The sequence below is a fragment of the Dermochelys coriacea genome, chromosome 16 (assembly GCF_009764565.3).
Source record: "Dermochelys coriacea isolate rDerCor1 chromosome 16, rDerCor1.pri.v4, whole genome shotgun sequence".
Taxonomy (NCBI): Eukaryota; Metazoa; Chordata; order Testudines; family Dermochelyidae; genus Dermochelys; species Dermochelys coriacea.
The window spans coordinates 6,226,440-6,248,719 of record NC_050083.1 but is presented as its reverse complement, the minus strand read 5'-3'; the positions used below and the strand labels follow the sequence as shown (position 1 = coordinate 6,248,719).

Genomic DNA, 22,280 nt, shown 5'->3' with positions numbered 1-22,280 from the left:
AGGCATCCAATCCATCAAAGACAAGTTACTTTTTTTCTGACATATGTTCCCACTACTCCACATTCTGACAGTTTCTTCTTCTAGGCATGCATTTATACTCTGAAAATATACTATCATTACTTCAGTAGCTTTCATCTGAGCTTCCCATCTAGTCTTGCAGAGTGCCATTAGATGTAAGGATCTCCTTCGTTTTTCAGAAGCCTGTTCAATTTTATCTAATGGATCAATTCTGTCAACTTCTTCAGGGTCCCACAGCATATCATCAAGTTCCTCATCACTTTGCAAAACTGTACTCTCTCAAGCAAGTGTTTGAAGATTAAGATTTAGTTTTAGACTGAGTCATTAGTTTTTCCCATCAGCAGTTAGAATCTGAAATGTTTACATATTTCCTACAAAGAAAACCTTTAGGTCTGAAATGGCCTTATCTTCAGCAGCATGAACCAAAATGTGATTAATTTGATGTGCTGGGCAACAGATGTATAGTTTATACCCTTTTTCTCCCTTGCCTGAATGATATTTTCTCATTTTTGCTTGCAGTCCTCACAAGCTGTAGAGCTGCCATGTGACAGTGTGTGTTGTTTGCTCCGCCCATGAACAGACATTGACTTTAATATCTTCTTCCAATCATTTAACACTGTTAACAAAAGAACATAAGAACATAAAAAAGGCCATACTGGATCAGACCAAAGGTCCATCCAGCCCAGTCTCCTGTTTACTGACAGTGGCCAATGCCAGTTGCCCCAGAGAGTGTGAACCTAACAGGTAATGATCTAGTGATCTCTCTGCTGTCATCCATCTCAACCCTCTGACAAACAGAGGCTAGGGACACCATTCCTTACACATCCTGGCTAACAGCCATTAATGAACTTAACTGCCATGAATTTATCCAGTTCTCTTTTAAACCCTGTTATAGTCCTAGCCTTCACAAGCTCCTCAGGCAAGGAGTTCCACAGGTTGACTGTGCGCTGAGTGAACTTGAGAAGAAAGAACTTCCTTTTATTTGTTTTAAACTCGCTAACCATTAATTTCATTTGGTGGCCCCTAGTTCTTATATTATGGGAACAAGTAAATAACTTTTCCTTATTCATTTTCTCCACACCACTCATGATTTTATATACTTCTATCACATCCCCCATTAGTCTCCTCTTTTCCAAGCTGAAAAATCCTAGCCTCTTTAATCTCTCCTCACATGGGACCATTCCAAACCCCTAATCATTTTAGTTGCCATCATGTTGAAGTCTGAGTATAATGTTCTGTATAAATGAGCAACCAACAAATGTGATAGTATGCATTACCTGAAAGATATGAGTATGCTAGACACTTAACATGCCAGCAGTTATGCAGTACATTTTTCATTCTGTAAAACAGTGGTTTGTGGTTTCTTTTAAAGCACAAAAATCACTTTTTGAATTTAAGTGCAACCCAGGATCTACCGCAAAGAAAATGTAGAAATAACAGTAATCACACAAACCCAAACACCCTAACCCTGCCCCCTGCCCTGCCCCTTCCCTGAGGCCACACCCCAATCTGTCCTCTTCTCCGAGGCCCTGCCCCACTCACTCCATCTCCTCTCCCTCCTTCGCTCACTGTCCCCCACCCTAACTCACTTTCACTGGGCTGGGACACAGAGTTAAGATGCAGAAGGGGATTCAGGGCGAGGGCTCTGGGAGGGGGCTCAGGGCTTGGGCAGCAGACTGGGGTGCAAGCTGCAGACTCTGGGAGGGGGCTGGGGCAGGGGGTTGAGCTGCAGGAGGGGGTATGGGCTCTGGGAGGTGGTTGGGGTGCAGGAGGGGGCTCAGGGCTGGGGCAAAGGGTTGGGTGCAAGAGGAGTTTGGGGGTGTGTGCTCCAACTGGACTTACCTCAGGTGGCTCCCTGGCGGCGGTGCAGCAAGGCTAAGGCAGGGTCCACATGCTGCCAGAATGCCAACTTCACAGCTCCCACTGGCCAGGAACTGTGGCCAATGGGAGCTGCGGGGGCGGTACCTGCAGGTAGGGGCAATGAATGGAGCCTCCAGGCCTCCGCAGGGGCTGCAGGGAAAGGCTGGCTGCTTCCGGAAGCAGCGAACGGAGGGGGCAGTGCATGGAGCCCCCTAACCCTGCCTACCTCAGGAGGCTTCCAGGCAGCAGTTACCAGTCACCGCACCACTCCCAGAAACGGACAGCACGCAGAGATCCCCTGTCCCTTCCCCCTAGGAGCCGTTGCCGGACATGACAGCCCCTTCCAGGGAGCAGCGCAGGGCCAGGGCAGGCAGGAAACCTGCCTTAGCCCACTGTGCCACTGGACTGTTAGTGGCCGATCTCCCAGTTTGGCTCAAGGAGGGTTGGCAATGTTAGGGAGCCTGAGATCAACTGTCAGAGGCTCCACGATCGACCTGTTGATCGTGATCTACCCATTGGTGGCCACTGCTGTAAAATGAAGATGAAAAATGGAGGTTTGTAGGGAAAAATGAAACTGTCCATCTGGCTTATCACGTTCATTGGCCTGGCAAGAACCAAGCTGTACAAGCTACGCAATTGCTCCAGTGGTAAAATTGAATCTTGAAAGTGCCTTTTGTCACTTGGGACCTTCAAACCTATTTTAACAGGAAGACTCCTCTGGCCTGCTTCATTATTGACCTACTCATAGGTAAGGTCCTAGGTTTTGCTCCTTTCAAGGTCATCTACAGCAGTGCATCTCAACCAGAGGTCTGGTTGGGCCCCTGGGGGAGGCTGCGAGATGGTTTCAGGGGGTCCGCCAAGCATCGCTGGTGTTAGACTCGCTAGGGCCCAGGGCAGAAAGCTGAAGCTTCACCATGGAGGACAGCAACCTGGGGTTCTGAGCTCCAGCAGCTGGGGCTGAAGCTGAAGCCTGAGCAACTTAGTTTCGCAGTACCCCTTGTGGCATGGGTCCCTGGGCAATTGCCCTGCTTCCTACCCCTTAATGCCAGCCGTAGATTTGATATGGAGAAAAACAATTGTTGTGGTACAGGGGGGCTGTGGAGTTTTTAAAGCATGTTGGGGGACCTCAGAAACCCTGATCTACATGGTCTTTGGCTTTTATTTGATTTTAAGATCATCTACGGCAGTGGTTCTTAACCAGGGGTGCACGCACCCCTTAGGGGTGCGAGATGCCATTTCTGGGGGTGCGAGAAAGGCCAGATTTTTTTAGAAGGTAAATCATTGAAAACACAAAGTAAGCACAGGCACGTAAGTACAACTACTTTGTTTCATAAAACCTATTTATTTATTAACATTATACATTTTTAACGATTACTGTAATATACAAACAAAAAATATAGTTAGTTTTAAACAACTGACCTACTTCAACGATTTTTGATGAAGGGTGCAAACACATATTTTGAGAACCAAAGGGGTGCAGGCTGTAGTAAAGGTTAAGAACCACTGATTTTTGGGATAGTTCGCGGTGTTGGTTTGTAGCATATCTGGTCTTCAGGTGTGCTAGGTTTCAAGCAAAGTTTCTCTGGAAATATCATCAGCTATTACTAAAGTTTCAACTTGAGTGGTATTCCATACTTAAACTTTCCCACAATGACAGATTCGTGTGCCCTGAATTAAGCTGCGTCTCACACACTTCTACTTTAGACTCCAAGGATTCATCAGGTCGTTTAAAAAATGATAGTTTCTGCTTCTTAGGATCTGTAGAGGCAGTTTGAAATAACAAAAAAATCACTCTTTCTTTTTGTTCTCTAAAATCAGAAAAATATTTTTATTTACTTCTGGTCTGTAATCGAGTGACCAAAGAGATTGAAGTGCTCTCCGATTGGTTTTTGAATGTTATAATTCTTGACGTCTGATTTGTGTCCATTTATTCTTTTACATAGAGACTGTCCAGTTTGACCAAAAAGTTGCAATTCTTCAACAAAAAAACTTCAAAAACAGACTCCAACGAGAGACTGCTGAATTGGAATTAATTTGCAAACTGGATACAATTAATTTAGGCTTGAATAGAGACTGGGAGTGGATGGATCATTACATAAAGTAAAACTATTTCCCCATGTTTATTCCACACACACCCCACCCCCACTATTCCTCAGATGTTCTTATAAACTGCTGGAAATGGCCCACTTTGATTATCACTATAAAAGGTCACACACACACACCCCACTCTCCTGCTGGTAATATCTCAACTTAAGTGATGACTCTCATTACAGTGTGTGTGGTAACACCCATTTTTCATGTTCTCTATGTATATAAATCTCCCCACTGTATTTTCCACCAAATGCATCCGATGAAGTGAGCTGTAGCTCACGAAAGCTTATGCTCAAATAAATTGGTTAGTCTCTAAGGTGCCACAAGTACTCCTTTTCTTTTTGCGAATACAGACTAACACGGCTGCTACTCTGAAACCATTTTTATTTTTGGCGTTCATTTTCAGACATCATCCAGTATGAGAATAACTAAGCTGGCAGTGTAGGCCCACAATGAAGTGTGTTTTTGTGCTGATTAATTTATCCTTGATTGTGGGGGGAAAACCTAAAAACAAAAACGTTTTTCCATGCAAAATCTAGCAGAGATAAGCAAAACTAGAGTGGGGCGGGGGAGAGGCTGTAGCAGGCAGATACATACCTCTCAGTGTCCCCCTGCATGAGAAGGCTATAGACAGAACACGCTGCTATTGTTTGGGGCCTGCTGGAACCCCGAGGAAGAGCCGTGCGCTGAGCCCCACGGCCCATACTTGAATTTGCCCAGGGAGGGGGGACTCCAAAAGGGTGGCTCTGCCGTGAAGTCGGATGAATAGGACTGGCAATGGCAGAGCCTCCATTTTGGTTGGAGGCTCGTCCCACCCTGCCACCGGCTGCCTGCTAGGGCTCTGACTCCAACTCTGCTGGCAGCAGCAGCTGTGGTTTGCGGCGCTGACTCCCGCGGTAGCAGGTCTGGCTTTGGCAGGAGCCGTGGTGATGGCTCTAGCAGCAGCAGCTCTGGTGCAGGGCATGGACCTGGGTGGGGCGTTGGGATGGACGGGGGAGAAGAGCAGGAGGTGCAGAAGCAGGGATGGGGGTTGTGGGGGGTGAGGGAAGAGAGAATGTGGGACATGTGATGGCATATGGGGGTCCACAATAAAAACCTGCGCCAAGGCCCATCTTTTTCTTCCTCTGCCCCTGGCACAGGGAGAGGGAGATGGGGGGAGGGTTGGGACTACGGGTCCAGTCAGCATTTACTGTTAAATTGTTAAATCTTCCGCTGGGAATAATACCAGCATAATGAGGGGAGATTATGGCCTGTTCTGCCTCACAAGGCATCATGGGCTGGGTGATGGGACTTTCTAGTGCAGGTTTAGCCTGAGATCGTCTCAGTGCTCTTCTGTTTCCACCCTCACCCTATTTCAACACTCCCAGCCACAATGCTGCTGGCAGAGGTAGCTCCCCTCTCCTGTACTCCCCAGGGTAGCCAGACAAATAATGTCCCCTTCTGCCCAGGACACACTCTACCCACAATATTCACAATGCAGGGCCAGGCACATTTGGGCTTTAATGCTATTGAACTGTCTTGTGTGGACAAACAAATCTGAGACGTGGAACTCATTGAGCAGCCTTTGCTTTATTGACAGAGGGGAAGGTTCTCCAGAGGCAGATGCAGCATCTGAGGGTAATGAGTCCCAAACGCCACAGGAAGAATTGCATGGCAGTGGTAGGAGCTGTGGTTGGTGCTTCTGGTAATGGAATCAAGAGACAGCAGAGCCATGTAGGAGAGGAGATGTAACCTAGACCAGAGCTGGCTGACATTTCTCAAATTACGAGTTTTTCTGTGGACAAACAGCTTTTGAAAAAACATGAACATTTTCATGAAATATCACAGATGTGGTTGTAATGTTTTATTTAGCAGGAAAAAAACATACTTTTTTAATGCACAAAAGCCAAAAGCAAAAATAGGTTAATTTAGAATCCTTTGAAATGAAAACAACTGAAAAATTCAATTTTTTCCCCACAAAACTATTTTAATCTTTTTTTACCTGCTCTAGTCCTAGTGCACTGTGCTGGGTAAGTGTCTATGATTATGTCTTCCCCCTTGTGGCTGGTGCATAAAGAAAAGATCTTTAGTGTCATCTTCAGATTAATGTTCATTATGACAGGCCTATAACTGCTATATAAGAGCTAAATATAATTATTACAAGTGCCTCCCTGATTAGCTACACAGGCCTGATTTTCATCTCTGTCATCTTGAAGGAGTAGTGGTGCCCTTTGGATGATTTCCAGTTCACCCCATCAGCATAACTTTCATGGGCTCCTTTCAGGTATAATCCATTCAGGTTGGATGCATGACACTCACTGTACCACCAGGCCCCTTTAAAGGATACTGCACAGTTTATTGACGACACATCGTTGTCACGGTCGTGGGTTGAAAACATCATGCCGTTGTGTCTGAATAAAGAATCCCCTGTGGAAACAATTGGATTTATTTATTACCTGTTTTATACAGAGACGAGATGGGTGAGATATTCTCTTCTTGTTTGTTTTTTACACTTTTACCGTTCAGTTTCCAGAGCCCAGCATGGCGGTACTGCAGTGGGGTTACTAAATTTCTCCCTTCTGAGGCAGCAGAAATCTCCCTGGGGTCAGGAGAGAGATTGCAGTTCTATTTCCAGTAAGGAACATTTTTCACCAGGCCATATTCTGAGTGTATCTCCACACAGGATCGGATAGGTAACTCTTCAACCTGTCATGACTTAACTCAAAGACCAAAGTCAAAAAGGTGCTGATTAGGGAACTTCTTTAGTTGATTATGCTGCACTCATAGCCCATGATGAAGATCTGTTACAAGAATTCATGGACCTCCTTTCAAGTACCTGTCAGGCATTTACTCTCACCATCAGCATCAAGAAAACGGTTGTATTAGGACAGAGGGTTCCACAAGATCCTTCAATCACCTCAAATGCCAACCAGCTAGAAGTAGTAAAAAGATTCAGCTATTTAGGTTCTACAATGACTACCAACCTCTCACTGGATGAAGAACTAAATGTTCTCATTGGAAAGGTTGCCACCACTTTTAGCAGACTAACTAAAAGAGCATGGAACAACTCAAAGCTGACCCTCAAGACCAAAATGCTAGTGTGCCAAACTTGCGTCCTCAGCACTCTCATGGGTGGTGGGCAAATTCGAAGGGCAAATTTACCAAGTGTGACAGCCCTGCTCAAGCAAAGATGACTGCAGTGGCTGGGCCATCTGAGTAGGTTGGAAGACGGACGTATACTCAAGGAGAAGTGATACGGGGAACTATCCAAGGGAACAAGAATAACAGGATGTCCCAACACATGCAAGCGAGATATGAAGGAATTTGGAATTGATCCTGACCAATGGGAAATCTTGACAAGTGATCACAACAAGTGGTGCCCTCATCTCCATCAGAGTATCAAAGTCCATGACAGGAGATAGCTCCTACAGCTTGAAGAGAAAAGAGCCCACAGGAAGCAAGCAGCTCCCAACCAAGATAGATACATTTGCAGCAACTGTCAAAGAGCTATTTCATCTTAAGTGATCTTAAGTGATCACTCTCCTTACAGTATGTATGATAGGTTTCAGAGTAGCAGCCGTGTTAGTCTGTATTCGCAAAAAGAAAAGGAGGACTTGTGGCACCTTAGAGACTAACAAATTTATTAGAGTATAAGCTTTCGTGAGCTACAGCTCACTTCATCGTATGATAACACCCATTGTTTCATGTTCTCTGTGTATATAAATCTCCCCACTGTAGTTTCCACTGAATGTATCCGATGAAGTGAGCTGTAGCTCACGAAAGCTTATGCTCAAATAAATTGGTTAGTCTCTAAGGTGCCGCAAGTACTCCTTTTCTTTTTGCGAATACAGACTAACACGGCTGCTACTCTGAAACCTTAATAATTTCAGTGAGTGTCTTTTCAGGTATAAAAGTTAGGCTGACTGGCCTACAGTTCCCTGGCTCCGGTTTGTTCCCCTTTTTAAAGATAGGTACTATGTTTGTCCTTCTCCAGTGCTCTGGGAGCTGACATATCCTGCAGGAGTTCTCTGGATAATTGTCCATGGTTCTGAGATTGTTTCAGCTAGCTCTTTTAGTCCCTTAGCATGAGTTTCACCAGGCCCTCCTGACTTGAATACATCGAACTTATCTAAATATTGTTTAACCTTTCCCCTGTATTTGGACTTGCATTCCTTCCCCCTTGTTGTTAATAGTGTGTTAAGTTTCAGAGTAGCAGCCGTGTTAGTCTGTATTCGCAAAAAGAAAAGGAGTACTTGTGGCACCTTAGAGACTAACAAATTTATTAGAGCATAAGCTTTCGTGAGCTACAGCTCACTTCATCGGATGTAATGCATCCGATGAAGTGAGCTGTAGCTCACGAAAGCTTATGCTCTAATAAATTTGTTAGTCTCTAAGGTGCCAGTGTGTTAAGTATGTCATTACCAGTAACCTTTTTAGTGAAGATTAAACACACTAGTCATGTAACACCTCAGCCTTCTTGATGTCCTCAGTTATTTGCTCTCTATTCCTGCTAGGTAAGGAACTACACTTTCTTTCATCTTTCTCTTGCTGCTAATATTTGTTAGGAAGCTCTTATTATGGCTTTTTCTTTTCCTTCCTAGGTGTAACTTTTTTTGTGCCTTAATCTTTTTGATGTTGTCCCTACATGGGTATGCTACTCTTTTGTACTTCTCCTTTGCACTTTGTCCATGTTTCCACTCCTTCCTTTCCTTAGAATAAAGACATCTGTGATTTCATGAATACATTCACCCAAATTGTCTTCCACCTTCAGATTCGCTACCATTTCCTCCCTGTTGGTCAGAATTAAGTCTAAAATGGCCAGTCCCTCCCTTTCCTCTCCCTGCCCTCCCTGTTACTTCCTCTACAAAATGGTGTCTGCAATACATTCCAAAGACTTATCAGAACTTTAGTGTTTTCCTTTATTACTTTTCCAACAAACACCTGGGTAGTTAAAGTCCCCCATTACTATAGTACATCCGTACTAAAAGGTTGCTTTTATTTATTAACCTTTTTTATTTGACCAGAGACACTTGGTCTCCCTCTCATCTACTCCTGCAGCAGAGAACAAGTGTATATATTCTTGCTGTATAATTCAACACCTTCTCCCTTTTTACCTTGTCTGTCCCTCCTAAACAAGCTATGCCCCAATATTCCAGTAATGAGACTCATCCCACCAAGTTTCTGTGATGCCACATAAGTAGTATATTTACAATTGTACTAATCCTTCCAGTTTATTCCCCATCCTCCTGGCATTTACATATAGATATCTGAGATTCTGAGTATATGCCTTTACTGGTTACTTTCTTCTTCCGCCTCTGATCCTACATGCTCCCTCCCCACAAAAATCTGGCCCTCTGTTAAGATGGCCCTTTTTTATGCTTTGCTGTTGGCTTTTGTCTCCTGCCCCTTATAAACCTACATAAAAGCCCTTCTCCCAAGTGGGCTTGTGGGTGTGCCTGAGCAATCCTGCAGTGATGTGCAGCAGACTCTGCATGCCACAGAATATTCCTGTGTCTGGTATCCGTATGTCTGGATGAATAGTTTGCATGAAATGGGACATATCTACCCACCCATTGACTTGTACCAATCCTGGTGTGCCTACTTAGTTTAATTCAGATATTTCTTTGGGGCCTTAAGATCTAATTTAGGAAAGCAACCAACAGTAGCTATGCCTACCTCTGCTCGTTATTCTGCATTCAATCCCTCACTAGGCAGGATATCCATATTATACTATATGTTCTGTTGTCACTAGACCGTGTGTTTCTCCTCTAATAGTTCAGCAAGAGAATAACTGATGTTTCCTCACAGACATCACCTCCACAGATTACTTTGCCTTTTGCTTCTGCGATAGAATATTCTGCATCACTTTTGTTTTCCATTTTTCCATCTGCCACAAAGGGTAAAGGATGAGCTCAGAACCTACCTGCAGTGCCTTTAAGAAAGGGTCCAATTATCAGCTTGTATTTATCAACCTCCCCTGTAATTCTGAAAGATGAGAATGTAGCAAATACATCATTGTTGTCAAAATCTCTGAGATCGACACGAAGCTCGTTGGGACCTTTAGAAAACAATTTGAAAGCAAAATGTTCAGCACCTTCCACTAGTGTTTATTACTGTTATTGATTGTTTCTGTTGCACAAGCCCCTAAAGGCTCTACACACAAATCAGGCTCCCTTATGCTGGAACCATTATGATCATCTAGTTTGAATTGCCTGCATCACACACATCACAGAACTTCACTCACTAATTTTTGCATCAAGCCAATATCTTCCTATCAACCTTTATCAATTCAATTTCCATCCACCAACCTGACCTCCCTATTAAAAAACTGCTCCATGTTATGCTTTGTGAAGGTAGTTCAGAATCGATGACCTCATCCAGGCTGTAGCATCCCTTATTGCTGTGCTGTGGGTGAACGACCCGAGGAGAAAATGCTGCTCCAGAAATCATGATTGGATCCAGCCCAGCTACAACAGCATTATTGGTTTCAATAGCTTTGTGTGGCAGGACTGGGCTGTAAGGAACAGGAAGGGGTGTCTTCAGCAGAAGTGTTACCTCTACCGATAGTACAACTCTATACCCTGTATCCATGGCTAAAGTGTGGGAACAAAACTTGATGGAGAAGATTGCTGTAAGGAAAATAATGCATCAGTGAAGTCTTTACCAAGGGATGTCAGCAGGTGGATATTGTCGTTCCCCAGCCAGAATTCTGACAGCTGGCTGCCAAAACCTCTTTTGTATGAATACCAATCACGGTAAAAATCCACAGAGCCATCTGCCCGTCTCTGGAACACCTGCAGGGAAACAGGGGGTTCTCAGCTGGGAAATCCCACATTGTTTTCCATCCTACTAGATCAGAAGACCAGAAACTCTGAGACTGTAAATCATTGGATGAGATTTAATGTGGTCAGGTCTATTTCAGCCTCAGGTGACTATCACAGAGGGAGGCTTGTCTCTGAGGATCATATTAAATCTTGGCAGCAACTGCACTAGGTTAAAGGATCACATGGGCTGAAATCTACAACACTAGACTGGCAATTAGGACACCTGGGTTCTATACCCAGTTGTGCCACTTGAGCAAGTCACATCACCTCTGCTTTCTGTCCGGCCCTTTGTCTGCCTTGTCTATGGAGACTGTGAGCTGCAAAGGACAGGGGCTGTCTCTCAGTATGTGTGTTCAGCACCCAGCACAATGGGACCCTGATCTTCATTGGATTCTCTAGGCAAAACTGGGATATAAATAAGCTAAGTGTTCACAGCTAAGTTATCTCCACAACCAAGGACTAGGGAGGATTAGAAGGACTCAGGAAGTGTCTGTGTTTTAATTTCAGCTAACCATGGGGAGCTAACAGCTTCAGAGTTTCTGTCCTCATGCTTTTCTCCTAGCTGCAACCCACTGGCTAAGGACCACCTCCCATTCTTGGGACAGTAAACTGTTTGTTGTTCAAGAAAAAACATCCAATGAGCTTCATTATGCTCTGTTCTTACAATCCATCCTCCACCATCTGTGTCCATGTCACACAGCACAGTCATGGCTTTACAGTCACAGGGGTAGATGGTGTACCAGCCATTCATGATGTTGCCTCTAGCTAACAGCTCCTTGCAGTTCTTTGCTCCTGGTTGAAAGAAGAATTGAAACATGTAAATTGATTGTATAACTCTCCTTGGAGCAGGGATTCTTGGGCTGCTTTATATTGCACTGAGGGCCAGATCAATTGTAGAATCAGGTAACTCGAAAATAATCTTTGAGTCATCTTCTCCTCTCCTCCACACTGTAGCATATGGGAATGGGGTAGTATCCCTTTAAATAGTTTCAGAGTAGCAGCCATGTTAGTCTGTATCCTCAAAAAGAAAAGGAGTACTTGTGGCTCCTTCGAGACTAACAAATTTATTTGAGCTGTAGCTCATGAAAGCTTATGCTCAAAGAAATTTGTTAGTCTCTGAGGTGCCACAAATACTCCTTTTTTAAATAGTTTGTGGTCCTTCTGTGTTCATCTTTGGAAACCTAATAGAGCAGCAGCGTATGTACCTAGCTAGTCTTTTCATACTCTCCGTAGTTAGCAAACCAAATGATTTACACTCCAGTGTGCCAGTGTGGTTTGTATTAACTTTGTTTGCAAGAGGAAAAGATGCAACCACTAGCCCAACCCCATCTGTTCTGTGTGAGAACAGATCAACCTGAACAGGGGATTGGCTGAAAGATCTTGAAAAGTCATGGAAATTGAAATGTGACCGAAGGTTTGTACTACAAGTTCCCATGGAGCATTTTGAAATCTCTCTGTGAGTCAGAAGGGCTTCAGGTTATCATGTGATTTGGGTGAGCACTTACCTCCCAAAAAAATCAGATTTTCACAGGAATATTCACATCAGTTTATAAGCAAACACATCAGCTGAAATGTATTTCTACAAAAGATTCACTGGCCAATTGCTAACAGCAAAACACCTTCATTTTAAAAGATCAATTTGTCTATCTCTAACAGGTTTTCATGTTTGGGTCTCCGGATGAAATGAGGTGACATTTAGTGGTCATAAGAAACTCTCACCTTTCTTACACAGTATGTCTTCCACGTCTTTCTGCACTGGTCATGAAAAGAAACACAATAGAAAGTGAAATGGAACCAGAAAACGTTCTACTGTCTTTTAAACTGTGTAATTGGCTAACAGGTATAGCTGGGATAGCAAAGTATTCGTTATCTTGAAAATGCACTAGACAGGTTTTTAATTGTGAAAATCCAAGTGCTAATGGATGTATACATATCTCTGATCTGAGCCTTCCAGCATTAACCATCAAGACAGCTCTCATTATGTAGCCAACACTATTTTGTAACCCTCCGATGAGGCGCCTACTTACAAGGCTAAGAATTGGTCCTTAATAGACTAAGTTAATTGCTGGTCATTTCATAGGAGCAATGCCCACAAAGCCAGGGGAATTAATTGCATGTGCTTATGCTAGCTGTGAATTTGAATCAATATTTTTTTTAAAAGTTCCAAGCTCAACGGGAGCATAACAGTTAAATAAAGTACTGGTAGAAAAAGTGTCATTCCTTTAACTGTACATATAAATAGGATCCATATAAGGAGGGGTAGGAGAAAGTAACTTTCTCTAGGATACACCTCCAAATCTACAGTTTTCACTTACATTTCTGCTGTTCTCTCTCATACCAAAGGTCATCTGGCTAGTGTTGTTCCGGATGTTACAACACAGCTATTTTTCTCTTTATAGAGCCCAAATTTCACTAGAGGATCAGTGAGCTTGATATTGTGGACATGGTAACTATTCAAGAAACAAGCTTCTTCAGCCACTTAATTTTTAGTGCTGCAAAAATAAAACTGAAATGATGAGTTCAGTATAAAGGAGAATGCAGAGGTTCTCACCAGGTGTTCCAGGGACTCCTGTAGCTCCCGGGGCTCCTTTATCTCCTAAAAAAAGAACTCCGAATAAAATGCTTGTTTTACCTGGAGGTCACTCCATAATTCACCATCTCACTACAGCAATCGCTTGGGTTTAATTGTGTGGAGGGGCTAGTTCAAGGCCTATGTACCATCTGCACTCTGCATGATCTGTTAAAGTTGGCGTTTTGTGGGACTTAAGTGATGTATGTTGCCAACTCTCAGGATTTGGTCATGAGTCTCATGATAATTATTGTTTTCCTTAAAGCCTCAGCTCCTGGAGTCAAGTGCATGTGACATGATTTCAGCTTTTGGTCTTGAAGAAAAAGTAAGTTTCTATCCCTCAAAGCTACAGCGAAAGCTTCAAAATGTGCACCCTAAATACTCAAAAAGCAGAAGGCAAATAAAAAGAACACCAAATCTATTATTTTTACATAATCTCATGATTCTAAAACCAGTCTCCTGATTTTTGACAAACCTAAGCTAAGTTTTTCAAAGATTTGAGGTTGGCGGTATTGCAGTTATCTTATCTTGTCTTCTGCATTGGCTGAAATGAAATTGCTTTAAGCTATGTCTACACTGCAGTGAGATCTATTTCCTGTGACTGCATAGGATCTCATGACATATCAGGAATTATATTTAGAGCCGGGTGAAATTTTTCCAGCAAATATTTTATCACAATTTTGAAATGTTCCAACTCTTCATTTTGGAACAACGCTGTGTTTTGTCATTTGGCTACTAAACCAAATCAAAAAGGGGACATTCTTGTTTAACTGGAACCAATTTCATTTCAGCTTTTTTGTTTGGCAAGAAATGGAAGGAAAAATTGTACAATGAAACGGGGTGGCGGGATTGTTGCTCCCAATTCCTCTATCACTGTGAATAGCACCATAAAGTGCCCTGCTCTGCAGTGAGAAGAATCATCTGAGGTCTCTCACCTTTCGCTCCAGGGCGGCCAACAGGACCTCTTTTTCCTGATAAAACAAAAAATAAGTAAGTAAAGACTGATCAGAGAAACTGAGATCTTGAAACTGGATCAGAACTGAAGTTCTGTTACAATAATAAACCCTTTATTGTCAAATATAGAGTGAAGGGAAGTTATGGTGGTTTGGAGCCCAAATATTATAAGAATTGGTGTTTTATAACTAGCTCTAATTGATATTTGATTAAAAACTTATTTCCTGTTCTTAGGTCATCTATAGGAAAACACAGTTCTCTGCCTTTTGTTACTTTACCTTTTGGGCCAGTTTTTCCCTCCTTTCCGGGGATACCTGGAGGTCCCTGTTCTCCTGCAAACACAGAAAACTGACTGAATATTTTCCAAGGTAGCTGAGTACATAATTCCCACCTACCACCCCAAACTGGAATTACAATAACCCATCTGTGTCAAAATTCAAATCCTGTATCTGCATCTGGCTCGCTGAGTCCCTGATCTCACAGCATGATCCCCTAGCATGGACTCTTACATGGAGGCCCACTGAAGTCAAAGGGACAAGCACATCTTGCTGTTCGGTGACGGCCAAAGCTGATAAACAACAACAATTTTATACATGCTACCATTAAAATGTCATGGCTCATGATAATAATCATGATTTCCTCTTCTCTAGCCCCCTCATCCAAATTTCTCAGAGTGCTTTACACAGATCAATTAAATATGCCTCAGTTAACCTCTGATAGGTAAAGGACCATTATCGCCATTATACAGAGGAGAAAACTGAGGCTCAAAGAGAGTGACTTCACTAAGGTCAAACAGTGAGCCAGTGACAGAGATGGGGAAAGAACCAGAGGACTTGGTTTCCAATCTGACACCCCAAAGGGAATGGACAGTATTTCAGAGCTTGGTTATTCTGAAGCTCCAATCCTTTGCCATAGGACATGGGAGATGCCACGTGAGTTTCCTCATATCAGGGTTGAGGGGAATCTTCAACGTCTGAGCATATTACAAAAGTAATTCCCATTTACATCAGCACCAGCCATGTCTGATTCCCATTCAGTGCCTGGGAACGTACCTCTTGTTCCTGCATTTCCTGGGTCTCCTCTGGGCCCTGTGGCACCTGGAATTCCAGGGCAGCCTTGCACAATGGAAAGTTTATCGGTACTGTTGACACCCACTAAGCTCACCTCTGGGGAAAGAAATGAACCCATAATCAATGATTGTTAGCTTCTCAGAATCTGAAACATTCTTCAGAAATCCACAGGGATAAACACAGCAAATGAAAGTCTAGATAGTTCCTTGGTTTTCTTTTCTCTATTAGTGATAAATCCAACATTTTCTTCAGTATTATGCATTTCAGAGACAATGCACTAATATTAAAAGCTGGGGGTTATTACTATTAGTCTTTGTTTTAAGTTATAGTGAAAACAAAAGATAAAAAGAAGTTATTAAATATTTGTATTTAAAAGAAATCACTTCAGACTTAATTTTGATGTACACATCCCTCTGCAGTGTTTGCAACCCGACCATTGCAGCATTGTGTCAGTTCATGAGAATCTTTTAACGAAATTAAGTACAGAGAAACAAAAGCGGAATGAAATGCAGAGGAAAAACAAATACCTGCCATTCAGTTAAGAAATTGAGCAAAATTAAAATAATTTAAAAAACAGTTGTTCTTTCAAACTCAGATTATGGATGTAAGGAGATGAAATGTGAAGGCAGTACTGCTTTGAAATAATACATTAATTTATGCATAAGATGGCAAAGCCTGTATTCTATCCTTATTTAGCAAACCATTTCCTTCAAAGTGAACATTTGCCTGAATGAGGTCTCACAAATTTGATTAAATCTTGCATAAGGATCACAGGATTTCATGATGAACTAAAATAAACCTTCAAATGCTGCTGGATTCTCAACCCAAAGCTCAGAAATGAATGTGTTGACATGGAAAGAGTTTTATAGTGGTTTTGCGGTGATAGATACACAACAGTTGCAATTTTACAAATAATCATCTTAATTTGGTAAACGTGAATTTTAAAAGCAGATGGATCTTAAGTCATAGGCTCACTCTAAGCTTTGAAGATTGTGATTTTATTTTCTAGAATTTAGCTCATCTGCCTGTGTGGGTTGGTCAGTCGTCAGATTAGAAAGGCTTTGGCCCCAATATGCAAAGGAGATGGGAGCTTTAGACAGAGAGATTCCAGCAGCAACATAGAGAAGTTAGAAGATAGTAAATAAGCATGAGGGAGAAGAGGTCAAGTCAAATTTTGAAGAATCTCAATGGAGACAAGAGACAACATTTTCACAACATTGTCTACGCAAACTATGTCCTATTTTCTGAACACCTCAAGTCTGTGTTGTACACTTCTGCAATATAGATTAATATCGAAAAAGGAATTTTGTACAAAGAAGCTGTTCATTTTATTATTTAAAAAGCACCATGAAGAAGCAAAGCACTTTATAGATGTGTAGGACAACAAACATTCCTGAGCAGTTCCCAGTTCTCCAGGGTCCAGGTTGGCAAGAGCCACAGTATGAAACACTGATGGGAACAGGATTGTCTTTCACTCACCTGGGCAGGTGTCCTGAGCCCGACAAACCATTGCTGCTAGACAGAGTAAAGAGAGCAGAGTTTTCTGTCCAGCTCTCCCCATGGCTGATGCTGGTCTCGGCAATGGCAGCTCCACTTGTCTTCTCACCTTCTCCTCTCCTTTAGTATTTCAGTCCCTTTAAGCCTTTTATATGCAATAACAATAGAGCCTAGAGCAAATAAAGCTCTCTGCCTCCGGCATCTCAGCGCCTCCTTCCCACTCTCCACATTCCAGCAGTTTCCACTGAGATTTTTATACTGCAGCGGTCACAACTGGAGCTGATTAAAAGGTCTGATAGGACACATTCAATACTGGACAAGCTGGCTGTTGCTTTCCCCACACAGCAAATGCAGTATCGTGCAATGATGATTACTGAACGGAGCCAGTCTGAATCTTTGCTCACAAAGTTAATTTATGTTAACATGTCTTCTAAAATAGGGTGCCAAATAATGAGCCCAAACTGACTTTCTCCATCCTGTCGAAGTCCCCTCTTGGCTTCAGTGGGAACCTTTAGGAGAACAAGGAGAGCAGGATTGGATGGATTTACTCACCAACTGCTCTATTACTATTATGTGTGTGACAGTAACCACAGGAGGCCTCGTGTCAGATTGGACCCCCCCGTGCGGAGTGCTGTGCAAACCCCCAGTTGAAGCCAGTAATAGAGGGAGAGGTTCCAAAACCAGAAGTGACCATTGTGATCATCTTGTCTGACTTCCTTATTACACAGGCCATAAAACTTCCCCAAGAGCTTTTAGAAGAACACCCAATCTTGATTTTAAAATGTTCAGTGATGGAGAATCTAGCATAACCTTTGGGAAATAGCTCCAGTGGTTAATCACTCTAACGTTAAATATTTACACCTTATTTCCAATTCAAGCTTCAACTTCCAGCCATCTCTGCCCCAAAGACCTTACAATCTAAATAGCCAAGGCAACTGAAGGATGAGAGAAAATAATTATTATCCCGATTTTTGCAGTGTTTTGTGTGCCTGTGTGAAAGAAATAATAAATAATAATGATGCATGCCCAGGCCATATCTGCTGATATACCACTGCTGCATTTTTCTACATGTCCATGTGATTTTTTAGTGACTGCTGCATGGCAGATGCTCCAGATGGCAGATCACTGCCGTGGTTCATTTCTTTATGTGTATGTGTGTTCGCATGATTCCAGTCTGTACAGCAAGAAGGCAGCTGCTGTTCTGCCTGTATGCAATGGCTATTTTCTCTCTTTGCACTGGGGAAGCGTGATGACACTTCCCAATGTAGTGTTTCAGAGTAGCAGCCGTGTTAGTCTGTATTCGCAAAAAGAAAAGGAGTACCTGTGGCACCTTAGAGACTAACAAATTTATTAGAGCATAAGCTTTCGTGAGCTACAGGTCATGCATCCGATGAAGTGAGCTGTAGCTCACGAAAGCTTATGCTCTAATAAATTTGTTAGTCTCTAAGGTACCACGGGTACTCCTTTTCTTTTTGCAATGTAGTGTTGTGGTTTGTAATTGGAATCAGAGATCCAAAGCTGCAAAAGAGACTATTGGACGATAGGGACCTCACTTTGGATAAAGCCGTAAGACTGTATCAGGCAGCAGAAATCATTCAACAGCATAAAAATAATAGAAGGAAAGCAGAACACTGCCACACTGGATAGAGTGACATGAGAGACAAAAAACTGGCAAGCAGTCAGTCAGTACGAAACTAACAACAGAGATGCATGAAAAATGCAAAGCCCAAGAGTTTGTAAAAACTTCAAAGATTTCTCAGGATGTGGACAAAAAGTGCCCTAACAATGCCCAGCTTTTGGTAAGTGCTGCAATATACGTAAGAAATACAATCATTGTGCCACGTCTGCAACCAGGTTCAGCAACTGCGGAAGCGGAAGCGAAGCCTGTATGCTAATGCAAGTGATCCAGGAGGGGAGCACAGACAACAGCTCGGGAGTTCTACCTAGGAGCTGTAGCTGAAGAGGAAGGAACAAACAAATGGACAATTTCCTTAGACACTAATGGGACTCTTATAACCTGCAAATTGTGCAGTGATGTCAGGTAAATGTTGTTTCAGGTATTAGTGGCAAAAGGTTGGAAAACACTCAGGGAACATGGTGAGCAAACTGGTCCAACTGAAAGCTTATAATGGGGGAACTCATTCCTACTACAGGTACATGTGTACTAGCAGTGACAGTAAAAGATCAAACAGAATTGTTGGATTTTGAGATAGTGAAAGGGAATAAAGCACGTACATTGGATTTAAAAACATACCCAGCCCTTGGGCTGATTCAAAGAGTGCACGTGGGAGAGGAAATAAGAGGCACATTGTCCAGAATATTTGATAAAACTGTAATAGAAACAGGGGTGGAGTCAGACATAGTGCATGTCAGACGGATAAAAAAAGAATTGTCCAGCCTCAGACAGGAATTGGAAAGAATTGTCTCAGGCTACAGCTAATGGTGAGACTTTACAGAGGGTATTAAGTCTGTTATTACAGGGTGGCCAGGACATTCCATACCATGTCCCTGTTTACAGTTTAAAGCAGAACTATCTGTTTTTGATGGCATGAGGCTTAGAGGAAGTAGGAGAGTAGATGTTACAAGCTGAAATGCTGACTAGTATACAGGAAGGGTACTTGGGTATAGCAAAATGTAAATACAGAGCAGAGAGAGACTGTATTGGCCACAAATGAACGACAGAGAAAACTGTTAAAATGTGTGAAACGTCAAAAATACCAGCTAAACAGAAAAAAGATCCTATGTTTCTACACAATGATGAGTTAGGAGCATGGGATGAAATTGGCATGAATTTATTTACCTATGCTGGTAAAAACTATGTTTTGATGGTGGAGTGTTATTCTTTTTGGCTTCAGTGAGGAAGCTGGTGTTAATGCCATGATCTTCCCACTTGATGCAAAGGATATTCCAGAGGCATCATTGGAGGTACCTCTCCAGACTCCTGAGGTGCTGTTGATAGGTTACCCATGTTTTGCATCCATAAAAGAGTGTAGGAATAACAATTGTCTTATAGACCTTGATCTTGGTGTCCTTCTGAAGGTCACGGACCATGAAAATCCATTGGAGCAATTTCCCAAAGGAAGCACTTGCACCCTTTATCCTGTGCTGGATCTCACTGTCGATTTTGCGTTTTGAGAAAGTTGGCTACCGAGGTAGCAGAAGTGCTCGACTGTCTCCAGAATCTGACCCTCAATGGCAATTTGTGGTAAGTCATGTGCAAGGCCTGAAGCAGGCTGCTGAGCACTTTAGTCTTCTCAATATTGAGTGAGAGTCCTAGGCTTTGGTAAACTTGTCCAAAACATCCAGTGTGGGCTGAAGGTCATTCTCAGTTTGCGCGAGGATGGCACAGTCATCAGTGTACTGAAGATCAGTAATGGACACCCTGAAGACTTTAAACACCCCGTCCGTCCATTCTGTATTGAACATCAACTCCATTGGGCAGGCTGTCTTTAACAAGCAGCAAAATGACTGCTAAATTGATTGAGAACGGGGTTAGGGCAATAACACATCCTTGCTTAAACCCAGTTCTGATGATGAAAGCGTCAGTCTCCAGGCCGTTACAGAGAACAGTGGCAGACATCTGAACACACAGAAGACTTAGTAACTTGATACATTTTGGAGGGCAACCAAATCTATGCAGCACCATCCTCACTGAAGCCAATGTCACCAGCATTGAAGCAATGATCCTCTTGCACCAGTTGACAGTCATGCTGGGAGTAGGGGGAACCCGTCCCCCTCAAGGCCCTGTACCATAGCCCCCCTGAGGTAGGGGGGCAGGTAGGCACGGGGGAAGATGTGGTGGCAGTCATCTCCCTTGGACCTGGGATGAGGCAAGAGCTGCTGCCTGGGGACTGTAACATTCCCTGCCATGAAGCAGCGAGCTACCTGCCCGCCAGGCCTTCCCAGCTGACCCAGAGACGGTTGCAGTGTACTAACTCGGTAGAAATGCGCCAGACAGGGGCCAGGGCCATCCAAGCAGCAGTCCCCATCTGACACCGCCTGGAGTGGGGGTGAGGGCAATCTGTCGTCCTGGGCCGGCTTACCAAACCCACCAGGTTTAATGCTCCAGGCAGACTCACGGACCCCACCCGTTTACCTCTTAATGGTTTCACACGCTCTTGAAGTCTCAATTCAAAGTTCTTTTCAACTTTCCCTTATGGTACTTGTTGACTATTGGTCTCATGACAGTAATTAGCCATAGATGGAGGTTATCACCTACTTTGGGCTACATTCCCAAGCAACCTGTCTCCAAGAAGACCCAGTCCTGGAATGTTTGGGCCACTACCAGCCTCACACTGCCACAGGCTGTGTTCTGATCAGAAGGACTTGAATACCCGAAAGCCGCACCAGGGATTGGGTCTTCTATACACCACATTTCCTTTGCCTCACTGCAGGACGGGGATTCAGTGCTGGGCTCTTCTCTGTTCAGTCGCCATTACTTTGGGAATCCTGATTAGTTTTTTTTTTCCTCCGCTGACTAACATGCTTAAATTAAACAGGTCGCCATGTCTGATCTGAGGTCACAGTTGGATGGGACCAAGGGGCAGTTCTTATGTCTGATAACGTTCCACAGTTTGATGGAAATGAATTTAAATAATTGGCTAGCAAGTGTGGGGTTAAGCATGGAACTTTGAGTTCCAGATATCCTCAATCCAAAGTACTTGTAGAGAATGGTGTGAAAATGTTAAAATGGCTTTTGGAAAAGGGCACTGCCACAGGTACAGAGCCATATTTGACTATATTGAACGATAGAACAGCACCAATGAATCATGGACTGTCACCTGCAGAGAGCCTGTTTGGCAGGAAGCTGAAAACAAGACTCTGTAACTCAGTAGTGAATCCAAAAGGTTTTACACATTTCTAGTTTAGACTCCAGGGATTAATCAGGCCATTTACAAAATGATAATCCATGCTTTTTAGGATTTTTAGAGGCATATATTTTTATTTATGGCATTCATTTTCAGACACCATCCAGTATGAGAATAACTAAGCTGGCAGTGTAGGCCTAAACAAAGTGTGTTTTTGCGCTGCTTAATTTATCCTTGATTGTGGGGGGAATCGTAAAAAAAAAAAAAGAGATTTTCCATGCAGAATCTAGCAGAGATAAGCAAAGCTAGAGTGGGGTTGGGGAGAGGCTGTAGCAGGCAGATACATACCTCTCAGTGTCCCACTGCATGAGAAGGCTATAGACACAACACATCCCACCAGCGGTTCTGTCAGCACTGGCGCATGTCCAGAGGCTCTGGTCCCTGCAGACTGGAAAGGAAACTTCTACTAGCAGCAGCCAGTGCTGGGCAGGCTCAAACGCTGTGGAGTTTTCAAAGGCATTGCAGGGCAGGTGGCTATGGGTCCCCTGGGAGCAGCGGCGATATGTAGGGCGCTCATGGGGGACCAAGTGCCCTCCTCCCCATATTGGCC

The 22,280-nt window shown here is 43.2% G+C and overlaps 1 protein-coding gene across 1 annotated transcript; it reads right to left on the bottom strand.

Annotated features, from left to right (window-relative positions):
* Positions 1 to 5,850: 5,850 nt before the first annotated feature.
* LOC119844165 (ficolin-2-like) lies at positions 5,851 to 17,125 on the bottom strand. The gene is made up of 10 exons (XM_038374607.2): positions 16,845 to 17,125; positions 15,348 to 15,461; positions 14,574 to 14,627; positions 14,277 to 14,312; positions 13,324 to 13,368; positions 12,492 to 12,527; positions 11,437 to 11,564; positions 10,613 to 10,742; positions 9,872 to 10,006; positions 5,851 to 6,375 (listed from the first exon to the last, which is right to left on the bottom strand). The coding sequence occupies exons 1-10, from the start codon at positions 16,924 to 16,926 to the stop codon at positions 6,128 to 6,130; spliced, it is 1,008 nt and encodes a 335-aa protein (XP_038230535.1). The 5' UTR covers positions 16,927 to 17,125; the 3' UTR covers positions 5,851 to 6,127.
* Positions 17,126 to 22,280: the final 5,155 nt, after the last annotated feature.